This window comes from Juglans regia, chromosome 13 (assembly GCF_001411555.2).
Source record: "Juglans regia cultivar Chandler chromosome 13, Walnut 2.0, whole genome shotgun sequence".
Lineage (NCBI taxonomy): Eukaryota > Viridiplantae > Streptophyta > Magnoliopsida > Fagales > Juglandaceae > Juglans > Juglans regia.
In genome coordinates, this window is record NC_049913.1 from 31,871,785 (window position 1) to 31,897,343 (window position 25,559).

At 38.1% G+C, this 25,559-nt stretch overlaps 2 protein-coding genes across 5 annotated transcripts; one reads left to right on the forward strand and one right to left on the reverse strand.

Moving 5' to 3' along the window:
• The first annotated feature begins 1,901 nt into the window (after window positions 1-1,901).
• Window positions 1,902-7,789, forward strand: LOC108996590 (autophagy-related protein 13a-like). 4 transcript variants are annotated; one of them, XM_035684266.1, is made up of 4 exons: window positions 1,902-2,664; window positions 2,726-4,091; window positions 4,203-4,384; window positions 6,990-7,789. In XM_035684266.1, the coding sequence occupies exons 2-4, from the start codon at window positions 2,763-2,765 to the stop codon at window positions 7,300-7,302; spliced, it is 1,824 nt and encodes a 607-aa protein (XP_035540159.1). In that variant the 5' UTR covers window positions 1,902-2,664; window positions 2,726-2,762; the 3' UTR covers window positions 7,303-7,789. The 4 variants fall into 4 exon arrangements, with proteins under 4 accessions (XP_035540159.1, XP_035540160.1, XP_035540161.1 ...); XM_035684267.1 differs by having other exon boundaries at window positions 1,902-2,660; window positions 2,722-4,091; XM_035684268.1 differs by having other exon boundaries at window positions 1,902-2,153; window positions 2,388-4,091.
• A 1,153-nt stretch (window positions 7,790-8,942) lies between these two features.
• On the reverse strand, window positions 8,943-22,703 carry LOC108996608 (uncharacterized metal-dependent hydrolase YabD). The gene is made up of 8 exons (XM_018972593.2): window positions 22,472-22,703; window positions 22,275-22,348; window positions 21,961-22,042; window positions 21,791-21,841; window positions 20,577-20,677; window positions 10,899-11,052; window positions 10,545-10,775; window positions 8,943-9,317 (listed from the first exon to the last, which is right to left on the reverse strand). Exons 1-8 carry the CDS (start codon window positions 22,595-22,597, stop codon window positions 9,198-9,200), a joined length of 939 nt encoding a protein of 312 aa, XP_018828138.1. The 5' UTR covers window positions 22,598-22,703; the 3' UTR covers window positions 8,943-9,197.
• Between the last annotated feature and the right edge of the window lie 2,856 nt (window positions 22,704-25,559).

Sequence of the window (25,559 nt, forward strand, 5' to 3'; positions counted from 1 at the left end):
TCTTTCTTCTACTCTAAGCCTTAGGCTTCGTTTGGTTAGTTAAATAACTCTCAACTCATCTCAATTCATCATTACAACTTTTTCAAATTTTAACACAAAATATAATAAACAATTCAACTTTTTCAAATCTCAAAATAATAATAATATTAAAAAATAATATTCTAACAATATTTTATCATCTCAACTCAACTCAACTCAACTCATTTCAACATCCAAACACAACCTTAAAGTTCAGCCAATAAACTCTAGGGAATTTACACAAGTAATGGATCTAGAAAGACAAAAACCTTTCTTACAGGTCAATGGGCTCTTAGGTTAGCATGGATATAAGTTTGTGCTGATTTACAAAATGATTTACAGCATGAAAGATTGCATTTTTATAGTGATATGATCGCTTCTCGAAACACAAGACCCTATCATTTTTTTGTAACAAGGTAGAGCTTTTAATAGCCTAAAACATCTTTTAAAGAAAAAAATATATGTTTGATAAATTTATAAAAAATAAAAAAGATAAAAAAAAAAAGTGTTTTAAGCACCTAAAAAAGTTAAAAGTTCACATAAAAAAAACACCAAGTTAAAACTTTTATTGAATAGCTCCCTCAAATAATTGCACATTTTTTAGGAAAAAATACCGTAACTAACTTTAAAAATTATATTTCATTTTGCAATCACAAATTGAATTTACGTTTTTTTTTTTTCAAATAATATGGAATCATTAAAAAGAGTATGAACTTCATATTTCTATTTCAACTTTGCTTCTAAGCACTGTGGAATTATTATCACACTTATATTAACCACTAAATAACAGACATGACTATCAGTATAAAAGATTGTGGTGGCCTCAAGATTACCAGTATCAGCGTGGGTGTAACTCTTTTTTCTTAAGTTCTAGGCCCAAAGGGCCAAGGCCCAGCCCTAGGCTCAATACATTATTTTGGTTGAAGTCGATGATTGGCCTAGTTCTGTACTTCCTCTTGTGAAAAATAAAGAGTTCTGGGTTTCAATTTATACAGTAATGGGTGGGAATAGACCCAACATGTCCAAATTGCCTTACATACAACGTTTGTTTGCAAAAATGTAAATCCAATAGAAAAACACTACTCCCACCTATAAAACTCATCGACAAAACTCACTGATTGAGTTTTTTTTTTTTTTACCTTAATGGTTAAGTAAGTACTTTTTAATAAATTTATGATTTGTTTATATTTTTTTCAAAATGTTTAAAGAACAAGCAAAAATAAAAAATTATGGTTTGGTGAGGATTCTCGGTAAATGTAGCATCACTCAATATAATATGGGCTTTGCTAAAATTAAGTAACAATATCTTTTTGAATTTTTATCTGCATTTTAACTAAGATTTCGTTTATTTTTGTAGATGAGATGAGATGAATTAAAATAAAAGTTAAAATTTAAATAAAATATTGTTATAATATATTTTTTAATATTATATTTATTTTGAAATTTGAAAAAATTGAATTATTTATTTTATTTTGTATAGAAATTTGAAAAAATTATAATGATTAGATGAGATGAGATGAATTGAGAAGTTTCCTGAAAACAAACTAGGCCTAAATTAATGTTAGATATACTTTTAGTTATTCAAGTTCTAGTTATTTAAGTTTCGCTTAATCTATTTGAAAAACATTAGGTCCGATAAATTAAAAAATGGATTTTTTTTTTTTTTCCCCTTCTAGGCCAGCTTTGCCCACATAATTATCTTATTATGGGTCTCTCTACATAACTTTCCCTGCTCCTTCAGAATTTTCCTTCTTTGCATTATGATTATATTCTACATTTTTATATGGCATTTCCCACCAATAATTAAATCACTCATTTTATTTAGTCGTGCAAGTCCTGTATTTCCCTTTCTATATAACATTAAAAATAGTTATGTCTATATATTTTATGTCGCGTACAGTGTTGGAGTTCTGCAGCAATTGGATGGAAAAGTGAGGAAGGAATCGTGTCTTTCCATCTGATGCTGAAACCAGACGGCGCCCACCTTCATTCCACGATGGAATTCTATTACCCCAATAGAAAAATAAGGACATACTCCACGGCTTTGTGCGCTCTACGCAATCCTTAAATTGTTGCTACATTAAGCCTGTAATTGGGTTGGATAAGTTTCATTTCATCGTTCCCTTTGGCTTTGAGTAAGTTTCTTATCTTTCTATTTTTTCTGCCAAAATCCTTATCATCTTGATTTTTCTGGGACCCAAGTCCTTGATCTGTTGTTTTTTAAAGTTTTCATGCCTAATTTCTTCGCATCCATCATTAGTGGGCTTCCTCGTTTCTTTTCTGAAGATTTAATCTTGTTTATATATTGATATGGATATTGTTTTTCTTCTTTTCTTTTTTATTTATCAATGACTTGTTGCTTTGTCTAGGTATTAGGTAGCTCTGGCTGTATGGCTCGCTTTTGCACCGTAAAGAACATTTCTTGAATTTACCTATTGCTTCCAAGCTCTCTTCTTTTCAGGGTGATTTTTTTTTTTTAATTTAATTCATCAACGTTTTCGAATCCGAGGTACACAAAACATTTGCTCGGCTTGTTTTACATTATTTTCTTATGATCTGTGAATATGTGAGAACATGTTATTGAATTTTTAAACAAAATATCGAGTATTCATGTTTGTTGTCTGTAACCAAGTTCGGTAAGCTTGGCAAAGATTGGCTTCCTGGGTAGGGATTGCTTGCGAAGGAAATGCATTGCGAGAGGGATTGGGAAATGGGTATGTAGTTAGACATATTTTTGTTGTAAGATGGATTTGCAGGGTAATTCTCAGCCTGAATCGGGAAAACTGGAACAAATCGTTTCCCAATTTCTATTAAAGAGCTTACACATTATTCTGGACTCGAGGGTTCCTTCTCGTCGTCCACATGGTCGTAGTGGGGACCTGTCATCGGCTTCTCATGTGAGAAAGAGTGACAAATGGTTCAACTTAGTATTAGGTGACCGTCCTGCAGCTCTGGATAACTTGAGTTTCTGGCACAGAAATCTGATGGAGCCAATGATAATCGATGTAATACTGGTTCATGAAGGTTCTAAATCAATGGGGGGATCTGTTGAGACAGTTATAGAGAGGTGGGTTGTTCAGTATGAAAATCCACGAGTTGTGGCTGCTCAAACTCGTGAAAGTTCTGCCTTATACAAGAAAGCATACAAGAAGTCAATAATACTTTTACGGGCTCTTTATTCACAAATGAGGCTTCTCCCAGCATATAAGATCTTCCGGCAGCTAAGTAGATCAAGTCAGACTTATAATTTTGACATCATTTACAAGGTGCCTTCATTTGGTGATCCATTCTCAAGGGTGGACGAGGAAATGATGGAGGAACACAGTTTCAATCATGTGGAGGCCTTCCCTGGCCGCCTTTGCATATCTGTGGCATACCATAAAACACTAACCGACTTTAACCTTGAGCCTTCAACCTCATTGCCACCAAAGATTATTACAGATTATGTTGGTAGCCCCAACACCGACCCTCTGAGGTTCTTTCCCTCTTTGGAGAAGGGTGTTCGTGCTATTTCCTTTCCATTGAGAGCAGTACGAGCTCCATTTCCTGTGCCATTTCAACGTCCACACAGCTGGACAAGTGGCTTCCACAGAGAAGCTTTTTCTGCACAAAATCAACCCGTTGTTGGATCTCCACCTGCATATCGCCCATCTGCTTTGCCATATGACTGCCCATCTCCACCTACTGATATATATAGTAATAGAGTTCCAAATTATAGAATGCCAATCCATCAAAGGACTATTAGTTATGATGGTTATCAGCTTTCACCTCCATTCTCTCCATCTCCATCTCCGTCTTCTCCATCATATGTCTCCACTGGTAATCATCCTATGCGAACACGTGTACGTCCAGAAACTGCTCCTGTAAGTATACCACTTTCAATGGCAAGCAGGAATTCTAGATACCTTTCTCCCAATTATTCTGATCCAAGTAGAATTTCTCTCCCACCTTTATCTCCCAGAAGCAGAAAGACTGATCCTTCATCACAGGAGTCTCCTTGTGGAACTCCATCTTTTAGGAAAATAGAGTCTTTAAGGTCTGGAGAGATGCAGAATCATTATGCTGGCCAGAAGGTAGTCCTGATTTTCAAATTAAGATACTTCTTAGTTCTATGTTCCCACTCCTGAAATTCAATTTTTATTTTTATGGTTATCTGATAAGACCCATTATTATGTGTTGCATAGATGATCAGAGATAGCAAAGATGATTCAGGGCGGTTCTCAGGATTGTTATCTTCAAGTGGCTCACCACGTATTGGATTTTCTAGAAGCTCCAGCAGATTATCTTTCCAGGATGACTTAGATGATAATATTTTTTCATGTCCTTTTGATGTTGATGATGTTGATACATTGGATATTCAAGTCAGGTATGTAAATTTACCTCGTAATTATAGATATAAATGAACTCGTTAGCAATCTTCAGTCTTAGTATCGAGCTTGATGTCTGCAGTCTTAGTTATTCACAGGTTTTATGCTTTGATTATCCCAGTTGCTATGCTTGCACTTAGATTTGTTGTTCTTCAACTGTTGACAACTAGGCTTCCAGCTTCTAGAACTGTTTGGTCACTACACATACTGGGGACTTTCTCTGGGAAGGAGTTTTGAAGCTCAAGTATGATTGATTGCAAAGGCCTAAATAATATAATATGAAAAGAATTATATCACAATCTTTATGTGCGTTTTATGATGGTAACAAACTGCCTTAGTTGTGTTCGGTAAGATCTTCATTCATTTGGCAATAATGTGTGGGTGTCTGCCTGTCTTCCTTGGGTCTCTGTGTGTGTGTGTGTGTGTGTGGACTAGGGAGTCATTTAATTTCAAGAGAGTCTAGACTGACCTGATGGCTGCAATGGTGGCCTGTTATCTAGTTCCCAAATTTACTGTTTTTCTTGTTTAAAAGAGTGAATAAATACTTTGAAAGATAGACAGAACTAGCCAATGCTCTATAATGTTTTATTGAAAACAGCCATCATGGATCTTCAAATTATCTTATGAAAGAGCCAATTACCTTTATGGACAAATGAGGTGAGAGTTATTGATGGGAAGTTCATGATGCTAGAGTCATTTGATTGGAAAAACTAAACCTCCAATGTTGCTGTTTAAATAGGTCTCTCTTTATTGGCTGCAATTTATCGACAAATAAAAATAATGTGCAAAATTCTGCACTATTTTCTTCTTATACTAATCATGCACAGATTGTTCTTTTGGCTGCTGGCAATGGTCTTCGTGGTTGCTTATATGTCAATTTATGGTATCAAAATCATGCTGTAGATGGAATAGAGCTCTAAATCATATCTTAGTTCAGACACGACTTTTGTCTAGAATGTAATCAAAATATAGAAGCAGTCATTATGGTGAATTAGAATTTAATTGGGTGTATTCTATTCATTTTTAAGCATCTTGTTAGAGTTCTCCCGGATTCTTTTGAATTCTCATCTGTTAAAGAAATGTTGTCTACAAAGAGATCATGCAGCCATGTCTGTTTGTAAACTTTTTTTTGTAAGATCTCTTTCTAGATCTAGTACTTCTCAAATTTTATTCGGCCTTGATGCAGTTGCTCGCAAGTATCCACATCTGGTTACATTAGGTTTACTTTATTGAAACAGTTATGTTCTGACTAAAGACTACCCTTCAATTGTCAAACAACATCCAAACTCCCCTCTCTTTCTTCAGCTACCATCTCCCTGGTGATATTTAGTGTGGTATAATTCTGATGCTTGCATACCCATAACTAACAAACACCAAAAGCTAAGTCTTCTGAATGGATGCAGAGAGATGTTCTATGATTGGATTCTAATCATGAAGTTGTTTATTGTCAAGACACTTACAGTCATACCTATTGTTAGCGCTAGTGTACAGGGTTGTCAGATGTGGTTTTCAAATTGCTCTTAAAAAAAGCTCCCCACTCCTTGCATGCATATATTGAGTCTACACAAAGCCTACAAAGCCCCCCATTGGTTCCTCGTTTCAGTCACTATAATTGTGCACCTTCCAGGTGCATAGGTATCTGCTCCTACTCTGTACATGGGATTCACTTTGGCTTCTTGCTCCATGATGCAGCCACAACTCAGAGATGATGTAACGCCCCAATGGAAGGCCTAACCACATGGCCTATACTTCGAAATGACTAGTCATTGATACAATTGAGCCCCATTGGAACTTTATAAAGAGCAAGAACTTCTCATTCTCAATCAATGTGGAATCTCATACACCACCCACCCTTATCATTTATCCAACATTTCTTGTTTGGATAGACTCTGATACCGTTTGTAACGTCCCAATAGAAGGCAAGTCACATGATCTATACGTCAAAATGACTAGTCAACGAAACAATTGGAGCTCCATTGGAACATTAGAAAAAGCAAGATTTCTCATTCCCAAACAATGTGGAAACCCATACACCACATACCCTTATCATTTATCAAAATGGGTATCACAGATGACATGTTTGACTTTCTCTATCTTTCACTTGCCAAGTGCTGGCAACAGTGTCAGCTTATAAATTACCTTCAAGCATCTGTCAATTGTCTAGTTATTCTTGTCTAAGTGTTCATGAGGAATGCCAGTGCACTAGCAACATCCATGGCTATCCTTGTTCAAAATATCAAGCAAGTACTATTCCTAGTTGTGGATCTTTGGGGTTTTTTCGGTATTGACTGTTTGGTGATCTAATCTTCCTGAGGAAGAATAAAAGTGACCACTGTACTTTGGTGACTAGCTTATGGACTTGAGGACACATCAAGACTAGAGTTGTTTCCAACTATTAAACCCTTTTGTTTACTTATTGAAATTAATCCATTTCCGTCATTTGTTGATTGTGATTGAGTTTGTGATTATGTAATATACTCTCTTTTGGCCTTGTCTTAGGATTTAGGTATGCATTCACGTTTATTGCATTGCCCTTCTGCAAATATGCATGACTTAAAGCTTTAGTATCATGTTTTTACTTTGTTTATAAATTTTGGTGAACAGTCAGAATTTTGATGGGAAAAAAGCTTCCGAGTTTACTTCACAGTCATTGCCAATTGTTAAAAAATCACAAGATGCTGCCGTTGGTGTCCTTGTTCACATGTTGAGGACTGCACCTCCTCTGCGCCAAGATTCATGTTGTTACTCATCCCACTCAATGAAGACTGAACTTGCGGGAGGAGTCCCTACAGCATCTGGATTCTTTATGCCTCGAAAGACTGCTGATGCACTTGAAGAGCTCAGGAGTTTCAGAGAAATGAAAGACCTACTTCTCTCCAAGAGTGGAACTCGGGTGGTCAGCAAAGACGACGTTTGAGCTTGCTGCTTTGATGGATTCATCTCTGTTTATTGAGACAGAAATTTAGCTCCTAAGAGAGAGGAGATGACAACAGTTGCTGGCAATGGCAATGGCAATGGCAATGAATGGAAGGACTACCACCGGTCCACCATGATGCCAAGGCTTCAATAGAACAGAAACGGAGTGACAGATTATGTACATATCGTGACTAAAAATATTCACCGATTCATGAGAATTGCTATGTAAATGTTTCGGGACCATTCCATTGTTTAAATGTTTATAGGTAAAAGTTCCAGTTCTGGTTTCCTGCAGCCAGCAAATTTAAGTCTCTTCTTCAAGACGTGGAGAAGAAGAATAAAACCAAGAGAATACTACGAAGGTTGTCTAAGCAATCTGCCAATCACACATGGGAAAGAATTCAGCAACTGTACAAGCTGGCTGCTGAAAATTCTTTGCATTCAGCACTTCTTAATATCTGACAGGTTACGTAGTCTTTGTATGATTATATCTTAGCTTTAAATGTTCACAATGTGAATAGCAATTATAATAACAAACAAACAAGTTAAAATTGCTGGATCCTGGCGAGTCTAGGGTCGTCGACCTCGATGCCAACTAGCAGGAACCATCCCATCAGCAAATTGTCTTGCTGATGGACTAGCAAATTATGTATGGAGCAGGGAATGAGGTTTCTTAGTCATCTGTTCATCAACTTCCAAAAAACTTGCTTAGGATATTTACTATAGGCATCAAAATTATGTAATTACTATGTAATCAAAACTTAGTAATTGGTTTTTTCATTTTTGTAACCCAAAAATTCCTTAATTGCAAAAGGTATTCTTCCGTCAAAAGTAAAGATTAATAAAAAAATTAATTTATTGCCCCAAAAGTAGAGGTTAATAAGAAAAGATATTACCTCATTTCAAATAAAAACATGTGCGGCATCTGAAATCAATTCTCTAAGAAAATTAGTAACATTACAATTGCAGCTTGTTGAAATCATTATAGATGATAATAAGTAATACTAAATATAGTCATAGATTATACAAGCTTCATACACTCTTTGTAAAAATCAATTGAGTTTACCATTAAAAAATTAATTTTAATATAGGTCTTATATTTACTCATTTTTTTCAAAATGAATTCTCGACTTTTCAATGTAATCTCATATTTATTCACTCTTCATTTCTCATTAAACTAACATAGTTAACTTATATCCCAATAACAACCTTTATGGTGATTGACCATTGGATCGGGCCTATTATTAGTTTTTATTATCTCCACAAGTGCATTTGTTGTTTATGGGTGTTGAGGTCCCTTTCCCTTCTAGCGTATCTCTTTTCTTTTCTGATGAAATCCAGATCCAGACAGAAAATAAAAGGGTAGGTCCGGCCTGTTGCACTAAAGCACTAATCTGCCTTACTGAGCAGTAAGAGTATACAATTGTCAATTAAAACTCACTGCCTAAACGAGTAAAGTTCTTAAAACATACATTTAGCATCCACAATTAAAGCAGTTCGTCCTATATAAAAAGCGTAACATGGGTCTTCTTCACCCTAGCAAATTTACTTTAGAGCTCCACAACTAAGAACCCCTTATGAGTTCCCCAAAATGCTGTTTCCAGCCAACAAATAACTGAAAGTGCAAAAAAATATCCAAAATTAGACCTGAATAAATGAAATTACATAAAGCATGTGATTCCTGGCCACACCAAAACAATCATTGTCCAATATTAGATTAGAATATGTTTACAGAGTTATTGAGAATATAGAACTACTTGGATTCTTTTGAAGTTCTGAACAAGTTATTACAATAATCATGAAGGGCGGTATGTGTATTACATAATTGAGGATAACATATACACAAAGAGGAAAAATAAAAAACTTTGTTGCCCGTTCTACATCTGAAAAGCTGCATTAATTTTCCTGGAGTACTTTTGAACCATCATAAGAGAACAGGAGTACTGCATTCTTGTAACTAACTTCTGCAAGTTCTTCCTTGGTCATATCAACCAAGGATGCTACGTAATCGAGTACCTGGAGACGATCAAAGAATACACTTTTTAGCCTCATGAGCCATAGCATAGGGTCAGCAGCACTCCTAAGCATGTACAAGAATGTAAAACTATGACCCGGAAAGGGAAGTGAAAGCACGCCTAGTATCATACATTATCTAAGAGCTCTCGTTACCAACAAAAAAAAAAATTCATTAAGCCCATAACTTTTTTTTTATCAGTAAACCGCACTAGACATGTTAAAAGCCCGTAACTGTCCCGTTAATTAACACCTAAAACCAGGCTTAGCACTTGTAGAAATCCTTTACAAGAATATACGCAATTTGTTTCAAGTACTCTGATTAAGTGAAGTATGTCCTAGTTTCAATGCATGATCTTTTTATTCATTATCAGCATAGCTTTAGTGAAGTTTTATGTAAGCTGTGCTGCTATGAAACTTTTTCAAATAGGATACAATTTGTGACCTTGCCCCGCCAATTCTTAGCTTTAGTAAAGTGATAGGCCAAAAATTAATCTTACCATTCAACTAATTCAGGTTTGCTAGGCCAATTCTTTTTGCCATTGAGTAATTTCACAGACTCTTACTATCTACTAATAAGAATGAGAGTGAGAGAGGGGAGAGAGACAGATATGGATTTTTTATTAGTAATAGAAGATTTTATTAAAAAGTGCAAAAGGTGTAATAACCATCCTTCTAAGCATGGTTCAAGGTGGGCTCCCATGTAGGTATCATCTTCCATCCTGCAGCAATTTGTGGGCTCCCATATAACCATATCCAATTCGCAAAGGGGTCTACTTCTACTATCCATATAGGCATAACCTAAGCCAACCCTATTCTGCCGAAATAAGTTGTTCCACAAAGCTCTGGCAATGAGAGAGAGAGTAAACAACGTCAATTTGTAGTTTTCTACATACCATCTATCCAACATCCCCTGGTAATAGCAAATGATTTTTTTTAAGCAAAAGATTGCTCCCTATTCTTCTTATCTTCTATTTTTCCCTTTTTACCTCAGTAAGTCCTGTTTCATGAATCTCTGATCTGCTATTTGTCCAAAATTTCTTGTAGTTTCAAACTTAAAATAGCACCAAAGACTGTCTCTTTACAACCTTGCAATTCTCACTAATTCTAAATGCCTCAAGGTGCAAGTAACAAAAAGAATTAAAAAATTGATTTACCCTATTCCTATAAAAAGTAAATTAACCATTCAAACTATAAAGGAAAGAAATGGGGGTGAAGTAAGAGACGCACATTCTGAATGTTTGCTGGATGATTGAGTGTGTCTTTTGGCAGTGTTGACACATCTCTTACAGCATAAGAAAAATTACTGGAACTGCCATCATTTGAAGAAAACTTCCCCCCTTGGCCTTGCAGCTCTTCAGGGATGGAGGGGTCTCCGTCAACCATAAACAGTGAATCTAGTTCAGACTTTGGAAGTGCATCAGGTGCATCTGACTCCAATAAAATCCTTTCAGAAGGTACCTACAAAAGGAAATTGGCCTTCCTACTTTATTTTCAATTGAAAAAAAGAATAAAGCTATTGGAATTGTTCGATCTTAATTTTTCTTTCTTTTAGTAGGCAAAACTGGAATTATATCAACTTACCGCCCTTAACATTTTCTTTGCTTTCCTTGCTTCTAAGGACATAAGATATCCAGAGAATGAAAAGTAAGCACCAAGCTTGGCAAATTCTGGTACCAATTCAGCTGATCCTAGGTATGAATGAAGAATAACGCCAGCAGGAAAACTTCCTATGGATCTGAACATACAATTATGAGGGAAAAAGAACAAGTTCTAGTAAGAAATGGGGTGGTACAAGCTACAGATACATCAAGAAATGAACAGCGCAGGGAAATTTTACCTAGATAAATTATGATATTATTGAAATTACCATGGCAGAGATGCAGAAAGAAACAAGGGGTCAAAGAATCAATGAGGAGCCCACTGAAGATCTCATTTCGAAAAATAGATCATGCTCCATTTCTTAAGCAGTTCAATGCTTTTAAGGTTACACACAACCCTTTCCAAAAACATATATTAGAAGATCCCAAAGCACATGATCCTTAACCTTAAACCAATGTCAAAACCCCTGACCCAAGCAGGAAAATTGTTAACATCCATCCCAAAAGGTAATTTTGGCGTAAACAACCAATATTGGAAGTAGTAAGCATGTACATAGAGGAAAAATTTGCACATTGTTATGAATGCCTTCATGTGGAGGTTTGGTTCCAAGTCAATGTGTCCTAACTACCATGGAGAATTATAGCAGCCATCCACCTTTTGGATTTCCTTTTTTTAATTGGGAGTTGTTCTACTACTCTCTTCTTTCTGCTGTTAGTTGAGATCCTGTCTTCCTTTTTTCTGGTTGAGGTGAGTAGTTAGATTTTCTGGTTTGTTGCACCATTGCTGAAGTTTTGCTCTGGTAAAATATGACTTTCATAAAAGGAATTAGTATTGAATCAAAACTGTTCGAGGTGTCACGGGATGGGAGGTTCGTGAGCCTTACAGAGAAGGGGTGGAAAGTGGTAAAAAAGATGATGTTGGGGTTGGGGACAGTACGTTGGTTTTACAAGGCACTGGAGGAGTGCTTGAAGGGGGAGGGAAAGGGTTTCTACACTGCCCACAGGGATGGGGATAGGGGATACATCGCTCAACGCTGCACCAACTCTAGGGGAGAATATATGGCGTTGGTGGAGTATGGTGGAGGGGGACGCCGGAACTTCATCTTCATACCAGGGACAGGGATAGAGTGGGTTGGAAAAAACTCATGGTGGTGCTGAAGGAAGTTGGAAATGGTGGTGGTTCACGACTGTTTCCACCAGCCACGACTCCTCAAATTTAAATCTCCGATCATACAGTGATGTTCTTCGTGGTAGCAGGGAGGTGGAGAGGACTCGAGACGAGAACTGGGCAGAGAAAGTAGGTCTGCTGAAGCAAGGTCCTATCACTTCTTTGGGTAATGATCAGTTGCGGTATGGTGATGGCAGAGTTCCTGTTGCACTGAAAGAAGAAAACGTGCTGAAGGCTCTATGCGATCTGGAGATGCAATTGGGTGAACTAACTAATAAAGTGGGATGGATAAAACGGTGCGTTGAATTAAATGGGATGAGGGAGTTGGGCCTGGGTCAGGAATGGGAAGCTGAAGCCAATGGGCCAGGGAGTCCATAGTTAAGGGGAAGGGAAAGGGAGTGGGCCAGGGAAGGGAAGAGGAAGACTTTCGGGCCAGGGTCTGGGCCACGGGACTTGAGACTAGGCCTCGACCCAGTAAGGACCAAAACAAAGTTGGCCCCTTCTGGAGGAAGACGAGCCATCGCTTCCAAGAGGAGGAAGCTGGCCCTTCGGGGGGTGAGGCCGAGCCGCCGCTACCGGCGTTGTCTCAGACAATCTCGCCGGAGGTGGGAGCCCATACGGCGGAGGCGACGACGCTGGTAGAGAATGCGACACAGATATCGGGGAAGTGTTTCGGATCCGAGATATCGGATCAGGGCCAGAAGTTGCCGATAAGCTCATTACCGGCAACCCTTCCGGCACAGAAGTTGCCGACGACCTCGGTCAACCACTCTGGTGAGACGGTAACAGAGCTCCGCCAGGAAGATTTAGAGGAGGGGGAGTTTTTGGTGGAGGCAATAGCGTTAGAGAGTCTGAGAAATACCTCTGAGTCCTCGTCTCCAGGAATATTGGTGGAGAATGGGCCTTCGGAGCTAAGTATGGTGGACGAAGGTCCTATAGCTGTGCACGAGCAGTCTGGTTCGCGGGAAAGAGAGAAGTTTTTTTGCGGTGAGGAGGTTACACGGGAAAGAGAGAATTCATTTTCTTATGAGGTTCCGTGTGTCTCTCCACTTTTGGTGATGAGTAGTCCTGATGAGATATTTTCTGGGGATGATATTCCTCTTAATAATATGGTTTTAAGTGGTGAAATAAATAAGTTAGGTGTTTCGGAATTGATTTTGTTCCCTAATAACAGTGTGGGGGAGGAGGGGGTTCTTACTCCTCTATGTACACTCCCTCCCAGTGATTATGGGAGTTGTTCAATGAATTGGATTTTTAAAAAGGTAGAGGAGTTACAGAAAATCTTTGGGGTCTCTTTTGGAGGTTATGAGGAACAATTTATGGCCCTTCTTGTGGCTATTGAAGCTAGTCATTCGAAATCAGCTACAAAACAAGATAGGGAACTTAAACGCTAAACATGCTCCATCAATTATGATGTTAAGGATGGGAGTAATGGAAGGGTTAGATCAAAAGAGAGGGGAAAGTTAAGTTTTAATGAAGCCTAAGATTGTTTCTTGGAATGTAAGGGGTCTCAATGATAGGGACAAACGTCTTCGTATCAAAGCTTTATTGAGATTGTGGAAGGGTGATGTGATATGTTTGCAAGAAACAAAGTTGGGTTTTATTGATAGAAGATTTGTGCATAGTATTTGGGGATGTTCTTATATGGGTTGGTCCTATTTGGCTTCTCAGGGAGCATCAGGTGGTGTTATTAATGTGGGATAAAAGAGTGGTTGAGGCAATTGAGGAGTGTGTTGGAGAGTTCTCAGTTTCGGTGTTATTCAAAAATGTGAGCGATGGGTGGATTTGGGCTTTTGCAGGGTCTTATAGTCCCAACATAGATAGAGATAGACGACGGTTGTGGGAGGAGTTGGCGGGAATACACTCTTTATGGGATGTGCCGTGGTGTATGGGGGGTGATTTTAACACTACTCGTTTTCCTAGTGAACGATCGGGGCATCATCGGCACACTCAGGCCATGGTGGAATTCTCTGAGTTCATCTTTGATATGGATCTTATGGACCTCCCTTTGGTGGGTGGTGAGTACACTTGGTCTAATTGCCGTGCTTGGTCGAAATTGGATAGATTCCTTGTCTCGCCGTTATGGGAAGCCCACTATCCAGAAGTAAGTCAGAAAAGGTTAGATAGAGTCAGTTCAGACCATTTTCCCATTCTCTTAGATTGTGGGGGCATTCATTGGGGTCGCCGGTATTTCAAGTTTGAGAATATGTGGCTTAAGGTGAACGGGTTTGTAGAGTTGGTGAGAACTTGGTGGACTTCGTACCAGGTTAGTGGCACTCCGAGTTTTATTTTTGCAGGAAAGCTGAAGGCTCTAAAGCAAGACCTGAAGAAATGGAACTTGGATGTTTTTGGTCACAATGACAATCAAAAGTCTATTTTGATGGAGGAGTTGTAGAAGTTGGAGGGTAAGGAATTATTGGGAAGGGCCTCTGAGGAGGAGTTATTGAGGAAAGTAACGGTTGTGGCAGAGTTGGAAAGGGTTTTGTTGTTAGAAGAAACTTCGTGGCGACAAAAATCCAGAGCCCTTTGGTTGAAAAAGGGCGATAGGTGTACGAAGTTTTTTCACAAAATGGCTAATTCTCATCGACGTAATAATGCGATTGAGCTATTACATTCAGGTACTCAGGTGCTATCTTCTTCCGTTGATCTAGAAAGTCATATTGCACATTATTATGAGACTCTTCTTACCGAATCAACAACTTGGAGGCCGAAGCTTGATGACTTACCGTTTGAGGCAATTGATCTGCAGCTTGTGAGTGTCTTGGAGAGACCTTTTGAGGAAGATGAGATTTTCAAGGTCATATCTGGTATGGTTAAGGACAAAGCGCCGGGTCCGGATGGTTTCTCAATGGATTTCTTCCAAACTTGTTGAGATGTGGTGAAAGGTGATGTCTTGCGGGTGTTCAGTAAATTTCATGCTTATCAAAAGTTTAAAAAATCACTTAATGCGACCTTTATTGCACTCATTCCTAAGAAATATGGGGCGTCGAATATTGAGGATTTTCACCCAATAAGTTTGGTTAGCAGTGTCTATAAGATTATTTCTAAGGTTCTTGCTAATCGGCTCAGTCTAGTGCTGGAAAATATTATCTCCAAGCCTCAGAATGCTTTTATTCTTCTTTTTTTTTATCAATAAAAGATAGATATTATATATATGAATGAAAAATGTATAACCATTGTACACAGGAAGTATACATGAGTACTCCTAAATACATTCTAAGAACGATAAATTAAAGACAAGAAATCATGAATATTGTCCCCATGCAAAACAATAGTGGAAAACCAACACATTAGTGTGTGGAGAAAAAAATTCTTCAACTCAGTCATTGTCCGTTCCGTATCTTCAAAGCACCTCGCATTCCTTTCCGTCCAAATACACCACATAATGCACAACGGAATCATCTTCCACACTGCTGCCACTTGTTGACAGCCTTGTAACTTTGTCCAACAACCCATCAAATCCACAACCCTCAAAGGCATAACCCAAGCAACATCAACCCTTTGAAAAATCTCATCCCACAACACTCTTGTTACCTCACAATGTAATAAGAGATGGTCCACGGATTCTCCATTCTTTTTACACATATAGCACCAATCCACCAATCCACCAATACACAACCTCTCTTCCTCAAGTTGTCCGTAGTCAATATCTTCCCAAGAGCAGCATTCCAAACAAAAAAAGCTACTTTAGAAGGCACACAAGCTCTCCAAATATTCTTCCAAGGGAACGGGGTATTATCAAGATGTGTAGTCAAGATGCTATAATACGCCTTGACTGTACATATCTTGTGATTATTAGACCTCCACTTCAAACTATCTCGTTGTGCCATAGGAATCTCCGTGGAATATAATAAACTGAAAAAAACTGAGACACTAGGTAATTCCCAATCATGGAAATCCCTATTAAATAGAATATTCCACTGGTGCGTACCATGAGAAAATAACCTCACCTCCGCCACTGAGACCTCCCTATTAGCTGCAATACGGTATAGAGCCGGAAAAACCCTTTCCAGTGCCTGTTCTCCACACCACACATCTCTCCAAAATCTGATTTGATTGCCCTCACCAACAACAAAACGAATTTTATTTGCAAAGCATGGCCACCCCTTCCTTATATACTTCCATAATCCCACACCATACCCCCTCTCTCATTTCATTAGAGCACCACCCACCCAGCCCAATACCATATCTTGCATCAATAACATCATTCCACAATGATCCCCCCTCCAAATGATATCTCCAAAGCCATTTTCCTAATAAAGCTTTATTAAGGGTTCTCAAGTTACACACACCCAACCCCCCATTCACAACTGAGCCACATACAGTCTTCCAACTCACCAAATGAAATTTTTTCTCCTCCCCCATGCCCCCCTATAAGAATGCCCTAAAGAGTTTCTCCATTCTGTTCACCACCCCTACAGGCATAGGAAACAGAGATAAAAAAATAAGTGGGGAGGTTAGTGAGAGTACTCTTGATAAGAGTGAGGCGTCCCCCTTTTGACAAATACACTCGTTTCCAGCCAGCCAACCTATTCTCTATCTTCTCCACTACCCCATCCCATATAGCTCTATTCTTGAAAGTTGCTCCCAACGGAAGGCCCAAATATTTCATTGGGAGAGAAGAAACCTTACAATCCAGAAGACTTGCTAAAGTATAGATATTAGAGACCACACCCACAGGAACCATCTCAGACTTGCCTAGATTCACTTTTAGCCCCGACACTGCTTCAAAGCAAAGTAACAGTGCTCGTAGAATTTGGATCTGGCTTCTATTCGCTTCACAAAAAACTAACGTATCATCTGCAAAAAGAATGTGTGAAATGATAGTAGGACCACTAGCACCGTTGCCCACCTGAAAGCCCGATAAAAACCCTTCCCCAACAACAGCCTGCAACATCCTACTTAAAGCCTCCATAACTATAACAAAAAGAAGAGGAGATAGACGATCTCCCTGCCTCAGACCCCGCGAACTGTCAAAGAATCCAGCCGGTGTGCCATTAACCAGAACTGAGAATCGGGTGGTTGAAATACAATGACGCATCCATGAGATCCACCTATCCCCAAAACCACATCTCTCAAGTGAATATAACAGAAACTCCCAGTTCACGTGATCATATGCCTTCTCCATATCAAGCTTGCACAGCACACCTGATCCTCCCTCCCATAATCTATGGTCCAAGCACTCATTTGCAATGAGTACTGAGTCAAGAATTTGTCTCCCACGAATAAAGGCATTCTGAGACTTGGAGATAATTTGTTCCAACACCGGACTAAGCCTGTTAGCAAGAACCTTCGAGATAATCTTATAAACACTACTAACCAAGCTTATAGGCCGAAAGTCTTCAATAGTCACTGCCGCATGTTTCTTAGGGATGAGGGCAATAAAAGTCGCATTTAGCGATTTTTCAAACTTTTGAAGAGAATAAAATTCATTAAAGACCTGCATAACATCACCTTTCACAATGTCCTAACAGGTTTGAAAAAAACCTATTGAAAAACCATCCGGCCCCGGCGCTTTATCTTTAGCCATTCTAGATAAGACCTTATAAATCTCTTCTTCAACAAAAGGTCTCTCCAAAATACTCACACTCTGCAAGTCAATTGCCTCAAAGTTCAAGGCGTCAAGCTTCGGCCTCCAAGGAAACGATTCTGTGAGGAGAGTCTCATAGTAATGTACTATATGGTTTTCTAACTCGGGAGAAGAAGAAAACACCTCAGAACCTGATTGGAGTGACTCGATAACATTATTACGCCGATGTGAATTAGCCACTTTGTGAAAGAACTTCGTACACCTATCACCTTCTTTCAACCAAAGGGCTCTGGATTTTTGACGCCATGAAGTTTCCTCCAAAGGGCTCAGAATGCTTTTATTCGTGAGAGATATATACTTGATTCGGTGCTCATTGCAAATGAGTGTTTAGATGCTAGATTGAGGAAGGGAAGTCCAAGTATTCTTTGCAAACAAGACATGGAGAAGGCTTATGATCATGTGAACTGGAATTTCCTTTTGTATTTGTTGAAGAGGTGTGGTTTTGGAGATAGGTGGATTTCTTGGATGGGTTATTGTATTTCAATGGCCCGGTTTTCAGTGCTAGTTAATGGAACTCCTGCTGGCTTTTTTTATAGCTCGAGGGGTTTGCGACAGGGTGATCCGTTATCTCCCTTTCTTTTTGTCATAGTTATGGAGGCATTAAGTAAGATGGTGCAGGCTACTGTTAGTGGGGGTTTTTTATCTGGTTTTCAGGTGGGAAATGGCTCTGGTAGCCCTTGTATCATTTCACATCTCCTTTTCGCAGACGACACTCTGTTATTTTGTGAAGCGGATAGAAGTCAGGTCCAAACTTTGCGTGCATTACTACTTTATTTTGAAGCAATATCAAGGCTCAAGGTGAACCTTCACAAGTCTGAGTTGGTTTTGGTGGGTGTGGTCCCTAATATACGCAATCTAACAAGTCTTCTGGGTTGCAGGGTGTCCTCGTTCCCAATGAAATATCTGGGTCTTCCGTTAGGTGCTACTTTCAAGAGTAGAGCTATATGGGATGGGGTGGTAGAGAAGATAGAGAAAAGGTTGGCTGGATGGAAAATGGTGTATCTATCGAAAGGGGGTCGTCTCACTCTTATCAAGAGTACCCTCACAAACCTTCCCACTTATTTTTTCTCTTTTTCCTATGCCTGCAGGGGTCGTGAATAGAATTGAAAAACTCTTTAAGGCATTTCTATGGGGAGGCTTAGGGGAGGAGAAGAAAGTTCATTTGGTTAATTGAAAGACAGTATGTTCTCCAGTTGAGTATGGGGGGTTGGGTGTGTGTAATTTGAGAACTTTTAATAAAGTGTTGTTGGGGAAATGGCTTTGGAGATATCATTTGGAAGGGGGTTCTTTGTGGAGAGAAACTATAGATGCTAAATATGGTGTTGCTTGGGGTGGTTGGTGTTCTAAAGAAGTGAAAGGGGGGCATGGAGTGGGGCTATGGAAGTTTATAAGGAAGGGGTGGACTAGTTTTGTAAATCATATTCGTTTTGTCGCAGGTGAGGGTAACCGAATCAGTTTTTGGCGGGATGTGTGGTGTGGAGATCATGCATTGGAAAGGGTGTTTCCAGCTTTATATCGTATTGCAGTTAATAAGGAGGTTTCTGTGGCGGATGTGCGATTATTTGCTCATGGTTAGTATCAATGGAATATTCTGTTTAATAGAGATATTCATGATTGGGAATTATCTATGATTTCAGATTTTTTCAGCTTGCTACATTCTGTAGGGTCTACTATGGTGCAACATGATAGCTTGAAATGGAGGTTCCAGGATCACAAGAAATTCACAATAAATGCGTATTACAAAATTTTGATTTCACAGGACCATACCTCATTCCCTTGGAGGAACATCTGGAGGTCTCGAGTGCCCTCTAGAGTTGCTTTCTTTATTTAGAATGCCGCCCTTGGGAAGATCTTGACCACGGATGCGTTTACCGATAAAAAAAAAAAGATCTTGACCACGGACAATATGAGGAAGAGAGGATGTGTTGTGCTGGATTGGTGTTACATGTGTAGAAAGAATGGAGAATCGGTAGATCATCTTTTACTGCATTGTGACGTAGCAAGAGGGTTGTGGGATGAGATTTTTCGACGGGTCGGTGTGGCTTGGGTAATGCCTAGGAGGGTGGTGGAGTTGATGGGTTGTTGGAGAAAATTGCAGGGCAGTCATCAAGTGGCAGCAGTTTGAAGAATGATTCCGTTGTGTATTATGTGGTGTATTTGGACGGAAAGGAATATGTGTTGCTTTGAAGACAAGGAACGAACAATGATGGAGCAGAAGAATTTTTTTCTGCATACTTTATTGCTTTGGTTTTCAGCTATTGTATTAAATGGGGATGATATTCATGAATTCTTATCTTTAGTTCATCGCTCTTAGAATGTATTTAGATGTTCAACTGTATACTTCCTGTGTACTAGGTACATGCCTATTTCATTCACATCAATAAAGTTTATCTCTTACTTATCAAAAAAAAAAAAAATTTGTACAAAAGCACATTGAGTTTTAGAAAATGGGATGGGGATGTAACATGAATGCAAGATACAGCAAAATCACTGGCTAGCTCAGTTTCAAAAGTCAAAAAATGTAAGAGATCTATGCTATACTGAAGAAAAACCCCATCACTTTGGTATTTGAAATTGAGATAGCTAGTGCTACTCAATCTCAGGGAGTGATATATTGATGGTAACAAGTTTTGACTTGAAGAAAGCTAATGCATGAGACCCTGTCCAAGTAATTTATACTTCCTCAGTTCCTCTGTATAGGTGTTTCTCTTCTATACTTCTGTACTTCCTCAGAACCTAATGTTTGGATTGCAATAATCTCTTTGCATCGCATTGAAATTGGTTTACCCCATAAAACTCAGGCCTATTATTCTCATAATACAAACCCACACACGGGCTTAATTTCCTCATAATATTCTTCGAGAAAAACATAAAAATGATACAAATATCATGAAGAAGCATACTTCATTATCTGAAGAAGATCTCCAAATGCCCGAACGCAATGGACAGATACTGGTTTGTTCAACTCCCTTGCAAGTTCAAGTTGTTGCCGGAAAACATCAATCTGAAAAAAAAAAAAAAAAAAACTCTACTAACACTCCAGCAACCATCTAAAACAAGAGTAGTGCTACATGTACTTACAATTTTACTTAAACTTTTATTTACAATACTCATTTTGTTAGTTTTTTTTTTTTAATTTTAAATTTCATGATTTTCAGCATATCAATAATTAACATGTGGAAAAGTAAGCTTTTTGTAAGTTTTTCTTAAATACATTTAGCATTTTCCATACGCATTCTATCAACTAGTAAAGGGGAAAAAAACAAAGAAACAATAGTTTTACTCATCCAACAAATATTTTGAGACAAACATTGGAGATGAAACAAGAACAAATAGTTCATAGAGGGACAAAAAGAGATGAGGGAATTTCCTTTTTTAAAGGGGGAAGGGTATGAATTTGAGAAAAACCCTTTCTTAAATTAGAAAAAGAAAATCTAGTATTGACCCTTTTAAGAGCACTAAAATGATTGCATCCGCATTCCAAGATCAGTATAAAAAAATTTGTTCACTTGAATTGGAAGCTATAGGTAACCCTCAAATTACTTATTTAGGGAATATTTGTTATTTCAGAAATTTGAAGGGGATGAGTGATAACATGTGCATCTTTAGCAAATATAGGTTATAATTATGCAGGAACTTTCTAAAGGGGGTTGATTAAATGCAAAAATAATTCCAAGAACTTCCATAAGAAATCTGCACCCTAAACTAAGAAAGGTTTATGATAATCACTAAACCCAATTATCACTAATTATTACAAAGAGGAAAGTTTGTACACCACTAGTACAAGTTTGATCCAATTACAAATTAACTATTACTAATTAGAAAAGCAGATCATCCTTATACGTAGAGTAATAAATAACAGTTATCAAATACCAATCCATATACTACACTATGGTGTCGGGGAGGGACTGATACTGGCCCTGGGATGCCTAACATTGACATGGGATTGGCCCTCCAATGCATGATAATCAGAACAAAAACAAAAACAAAAACCAAAAACCAAAAAAAATAAAACCACTCATGAATGGCGCATGAGTGAACATAACAGGAACATCAGAGCCCATGAAGAGAGAAAAATTTACAAGCATTAAGAAACAAGGAATTGGGATAGTAAAACCTGATCCGAGAAATCAATCTCTTTTCCCCGTGAACCTTTGTCCAACCCAATCTGAGGAAAAAATTTCAAATGCAAGTTGAGGATGGATTCTCCCGTAGGCAAGCTATAGTTACACCTAAAACCACATTAAGTGACCAAGGGAACGGGAGTAACAGGAGAGAAAAACTGACCTCTCCAACAGCAGCAGAGGGAGTACTCTCAAGGCACTCTTTTAACGTGTTGAACCAGTTGGGTGTCCTCTCCGCAACATACCTGCAATTTAAAGAGTATCAGGCACAGGGGAGGTGCGGAAGTTTCGCGCGAGTAAAAGCAAGAAACATATGCCGTTGATATAACACAATTGGTCCAAAGCTGCTAAGAGGTTCTATGACACGTTATATCAAAACCTCGCCTGTAAACTCTGGCTGCTAATCTATACAACAGAAAAGACTCAAAATTGGCATTAAAAAGAGAGCAATTTAAATAATAAAGTTAACAAACTTACCAGGGGTGGAGGCCAAAGCATGGGATTACACTAGTATATTTCTCACCCATCTGCTTCACCAAATGCCAGTCTTTCTGCAACAACAACCACAACCACGACTTGAAGAGCTCCAAGCTAATATGGTAATTACTAGAAAAACCCCTCATCATAAGAAAGAGATAAAGAATGAAAGGGGTGCGTGCGTAGTCGATAAATACCTCGGAAACTCCATTAACGGCGAAGCGAACAACGCCAGCGTCAAACGCTGTGGCGATCAGGTGTGGTGCCCGACTCAATATTCTTGGGTCCTGAAGGTGACAGTGTGCATCGAACAATTTCATCATTGACCCCTCTCTCTCTCTCACCGTTGTCACCGCTTGTAACTATTCCAAATCCAATGCTACCGTCTCTGGTCAGCAGTGTTTCCAAAATCAGTCCCCCTAATTTTACCTTAATTTAGAAAAAAAAAATGAAAAGAAAAGTGGGTCAGTTTCATATATTAATAAAAGAGATTGCCTACGCATCAGTCTACACTCTCCTTACATTTTACGTAGCATCATTTTTTTCTTTTTCTTTTTTTTTTTAACCTACAATATTAAGTGTGCTGCAACTGCTGTGCACAGTAGACTACTATGAATATTTTCTGTTAATAAAAACCATCTTTCAGGCGGAATAGCAACTATAGATACGCAGGTATGCGTGTGAAAAAGCATTCTTAATTAGCATATTTATAAGGTAAAAAATTATCCCATACTTATATCTCAAATTATTAAACCGATATACCATACCTTCGAACTAACTAAAAAGATTGTGTAAATTTTACTTTTTATCTGGAAAATCTGAATTTGGCCTTGAATTTCATGTTCAATTCATCTCCACCCACATACTCACATCTATGCACTAGGGAGTGAATCTAAAATGGGTTTTGTCGATTAATGCTTATTGAGAATTGGGACCTTTTACTGCATCAGTTTGTGGTGGTTGATGGTAGACGTGAATTCTATCGGAATCTTATCAGTTTTTTATGAAGTATATTTATGTTGCTTTCATGGAATTGAAAATGCTCAACTCAATTAATTTAGTTTGGATTTGATTGGAATACTCAGTTAAGTTTAGTCTAATTTTAAATTGAGTCTAACATCTAAATACAGTCTCAATTTTCAAATTATTAAACTCCTCTTAACTCAAATCATCCTTACACGTAGAATTCACAATTTTTTTCAACTTAACACGTTTTTATACATAGATCCATAATTTTTTTCAACTTCTCATAAAAAATATTAAATTCATCTTAATATATACATACATTTTAAACTTAATTTAAATAGATCTCATATAACTCACTCCACTATTTAATTTATTATTATTTATAAAGAATTGAGCTCAATTCAACTTCCAAAATATTCTCAATATTGTATTAAATTTTGTAGTCATTTGTTGTCTGTATCGACATACAAAAGTAGTGAAAAGGGTATTTTTCATCGTGGGCATGCTGTGCTGGTTTTGTATGTTTGAACTGGGAAAATTTTGTCTTTGACAGGAAAACTGAGCACTTGTTTTTTATGGTTTCATATCAGTACTGTCAATTTATAGGTCTCTTCGTTTTGACCTGGATTTTGGGCATCTTCAAAAGCTCAGATGGAGAATTAGCTTTCATTTGACAGAACGAGGAACCTTAATTCGGAGGAAAACTTCACGAAGCTCATGAAATCTGATACATACGCCGGGTGGTGCAACAACCCTGGTGCAGCCGATCAGATTTTCACCTCTTATGGATTGTCATATTCTTCGTCAATGCCTCATGGTGCGTCATTGGATGTTCAAAATTTCACGGAACAAAATACCGATTCATTTCCGACGAACGAAAGTCTTGAAAATTTTAATCCCATGGGGAATTCTTTCAATTCTGGAGATAAAATGATGTTTCAGCAGATGGACACCCCAGACGGCTTCTTATGGATTCCAACGACGCAAACAACTTAGCATTTTTGCAAGATTTTGATGGGGACAGCATGCATATAAGCATAAAATACATTGGATTAGTTGGTCAAAGATATGTGAGTCAAAATTGTACGAGAGATTTGGCTTTCGTAATTTGGAGATTTTTAACTTTCTTTTTTGGCCAAATAAGGTCGGAGATTGCTTAATAATCCTAAATCTCTGCTGCTTAAGGTTTTTAAGGCAAAATATTTTCTACATACTACTTTTTAACGCTCACAACTTGGATGTATTTCTTCTTTATGTGTGGTGGAGTATTTTTGCAGCCAAGGATATCCTTTGAAAGGCCTATAAATGGCGGGTGGGAAGTGGCAACTCAATTCATATTTAGACAGATAGGTGGGTTACAACCGAGTTAAAGCACTATGCTCTTGCTACTTCTCTTTTGTTAACTTCGGATGCTACAGTGAATGCATTGTTTCACCCAAACTCCCGATCTTGGAATACTAATTTGATTAGACAGGTTCTTCCTCGTTATGTAGTTGATCAGATTTTACAGATTCCTCTTCATTCTTGGTCAGTTGATTAGCTTCTATGGGGTGGTAACAGTGCTGGTAAATATTCTGTAAAATATAGGTATCAATTTGCTATGGGGCGAGCTACTAGTCCACATTCACAAGATAATTTGATTTTTTGGAAGAAGTTATGGAATTTTGCATGGAGGTCATGTTCTAACAGTTTGCCTACTAAATACAATTTGCTGAAGAGAAATGTGGTGGAAAATAGTCATTGTACTCATTGTCATGTACAGGCTGAAGATATTCTTCACGCTCTATGTATGTGCCCCATTGTTCATCAGGTATGGATTCATATATTTAACAGAACAGTGCAGTTCTTATGTGCTGAAACTAGTTTTGTTGACTTGTTGTGGACTGTGATGGAACTTGATATGCCTATAGTTTCACTTTTCCTCACTTTCTCTTGGGGAATTTGAAAATATAGAAATGTTCAATTGGAATTGGAGTTATTCTAAGGAATGATACTGAGGTGATTTTGTTTGGTTTGAGTAGAAAGAAAATGAGAGTTTTTGATGTTGAAGTTTTGGTGGATTTGAGAGGGTTAAAAGATGATTCTCCATATGGGTTTTTCTGGGTTGATCTTGGAAGAAAATTCTTCACATGTGATTTGACGCTATTAAGTCCAAAGAACCAACGTTTTCTGCTTATTGTCGAAATACAACATCTTCTTCACCAATTTTCGGAGAGTGACATTTACCATGTTGGAGGACAAGTAATGAAGTTGCACATTTGTTAACAAACATGCTCACAAAGTCGATAATACAACTCAATTATAGCATACTTATCTGAT

Bases quoted from the DNA above. Each gene is read 5' to 3' on its own strand.
- LOC108996590 (XM_018972568.2), top strand. From the start codon at position 2,763: ATGGATTTGCAGGGTAATTCTCAGCCTGAATCGGGAAAACTGGAACAA. The intron at 4,092-4,202 runs GTAGTCCTGATT...TGTGTTGCATAG, and splicing joins ATCATTATGCTGGCCAGAAG to ATGATCAGAGATAGCAAAGA. The intron at 4,385-6,989 runs GTATGTAAATTT...TTTGGTGAACAG, and splicing joins ACATTGGATATTCAAGTCAG to TCAGAATTTTGATGGGAAAA.
- LOC108996608 (XM_018972593.2), bottom strand. From the start codon at position 22,597: ATGATGAAATTGTTCGATGCACACTGTCACCTTCAGGACCCAAGAATA. The intron at 20,678-21,790 runs GTTTTACTATCC...TTTTTTTTTCAG, and splicing joins AGATTGATTTCTCGGATCAG to ATTGATGTTTTCCGGCAACA. The intron at 11,053-20,576 runs GTATGCTTCTTC...TTGTATGTTCAG, and splicing joins GATCTTCTTCAGATAATGAA to ATCCATAGGAAGTTTTCCTG.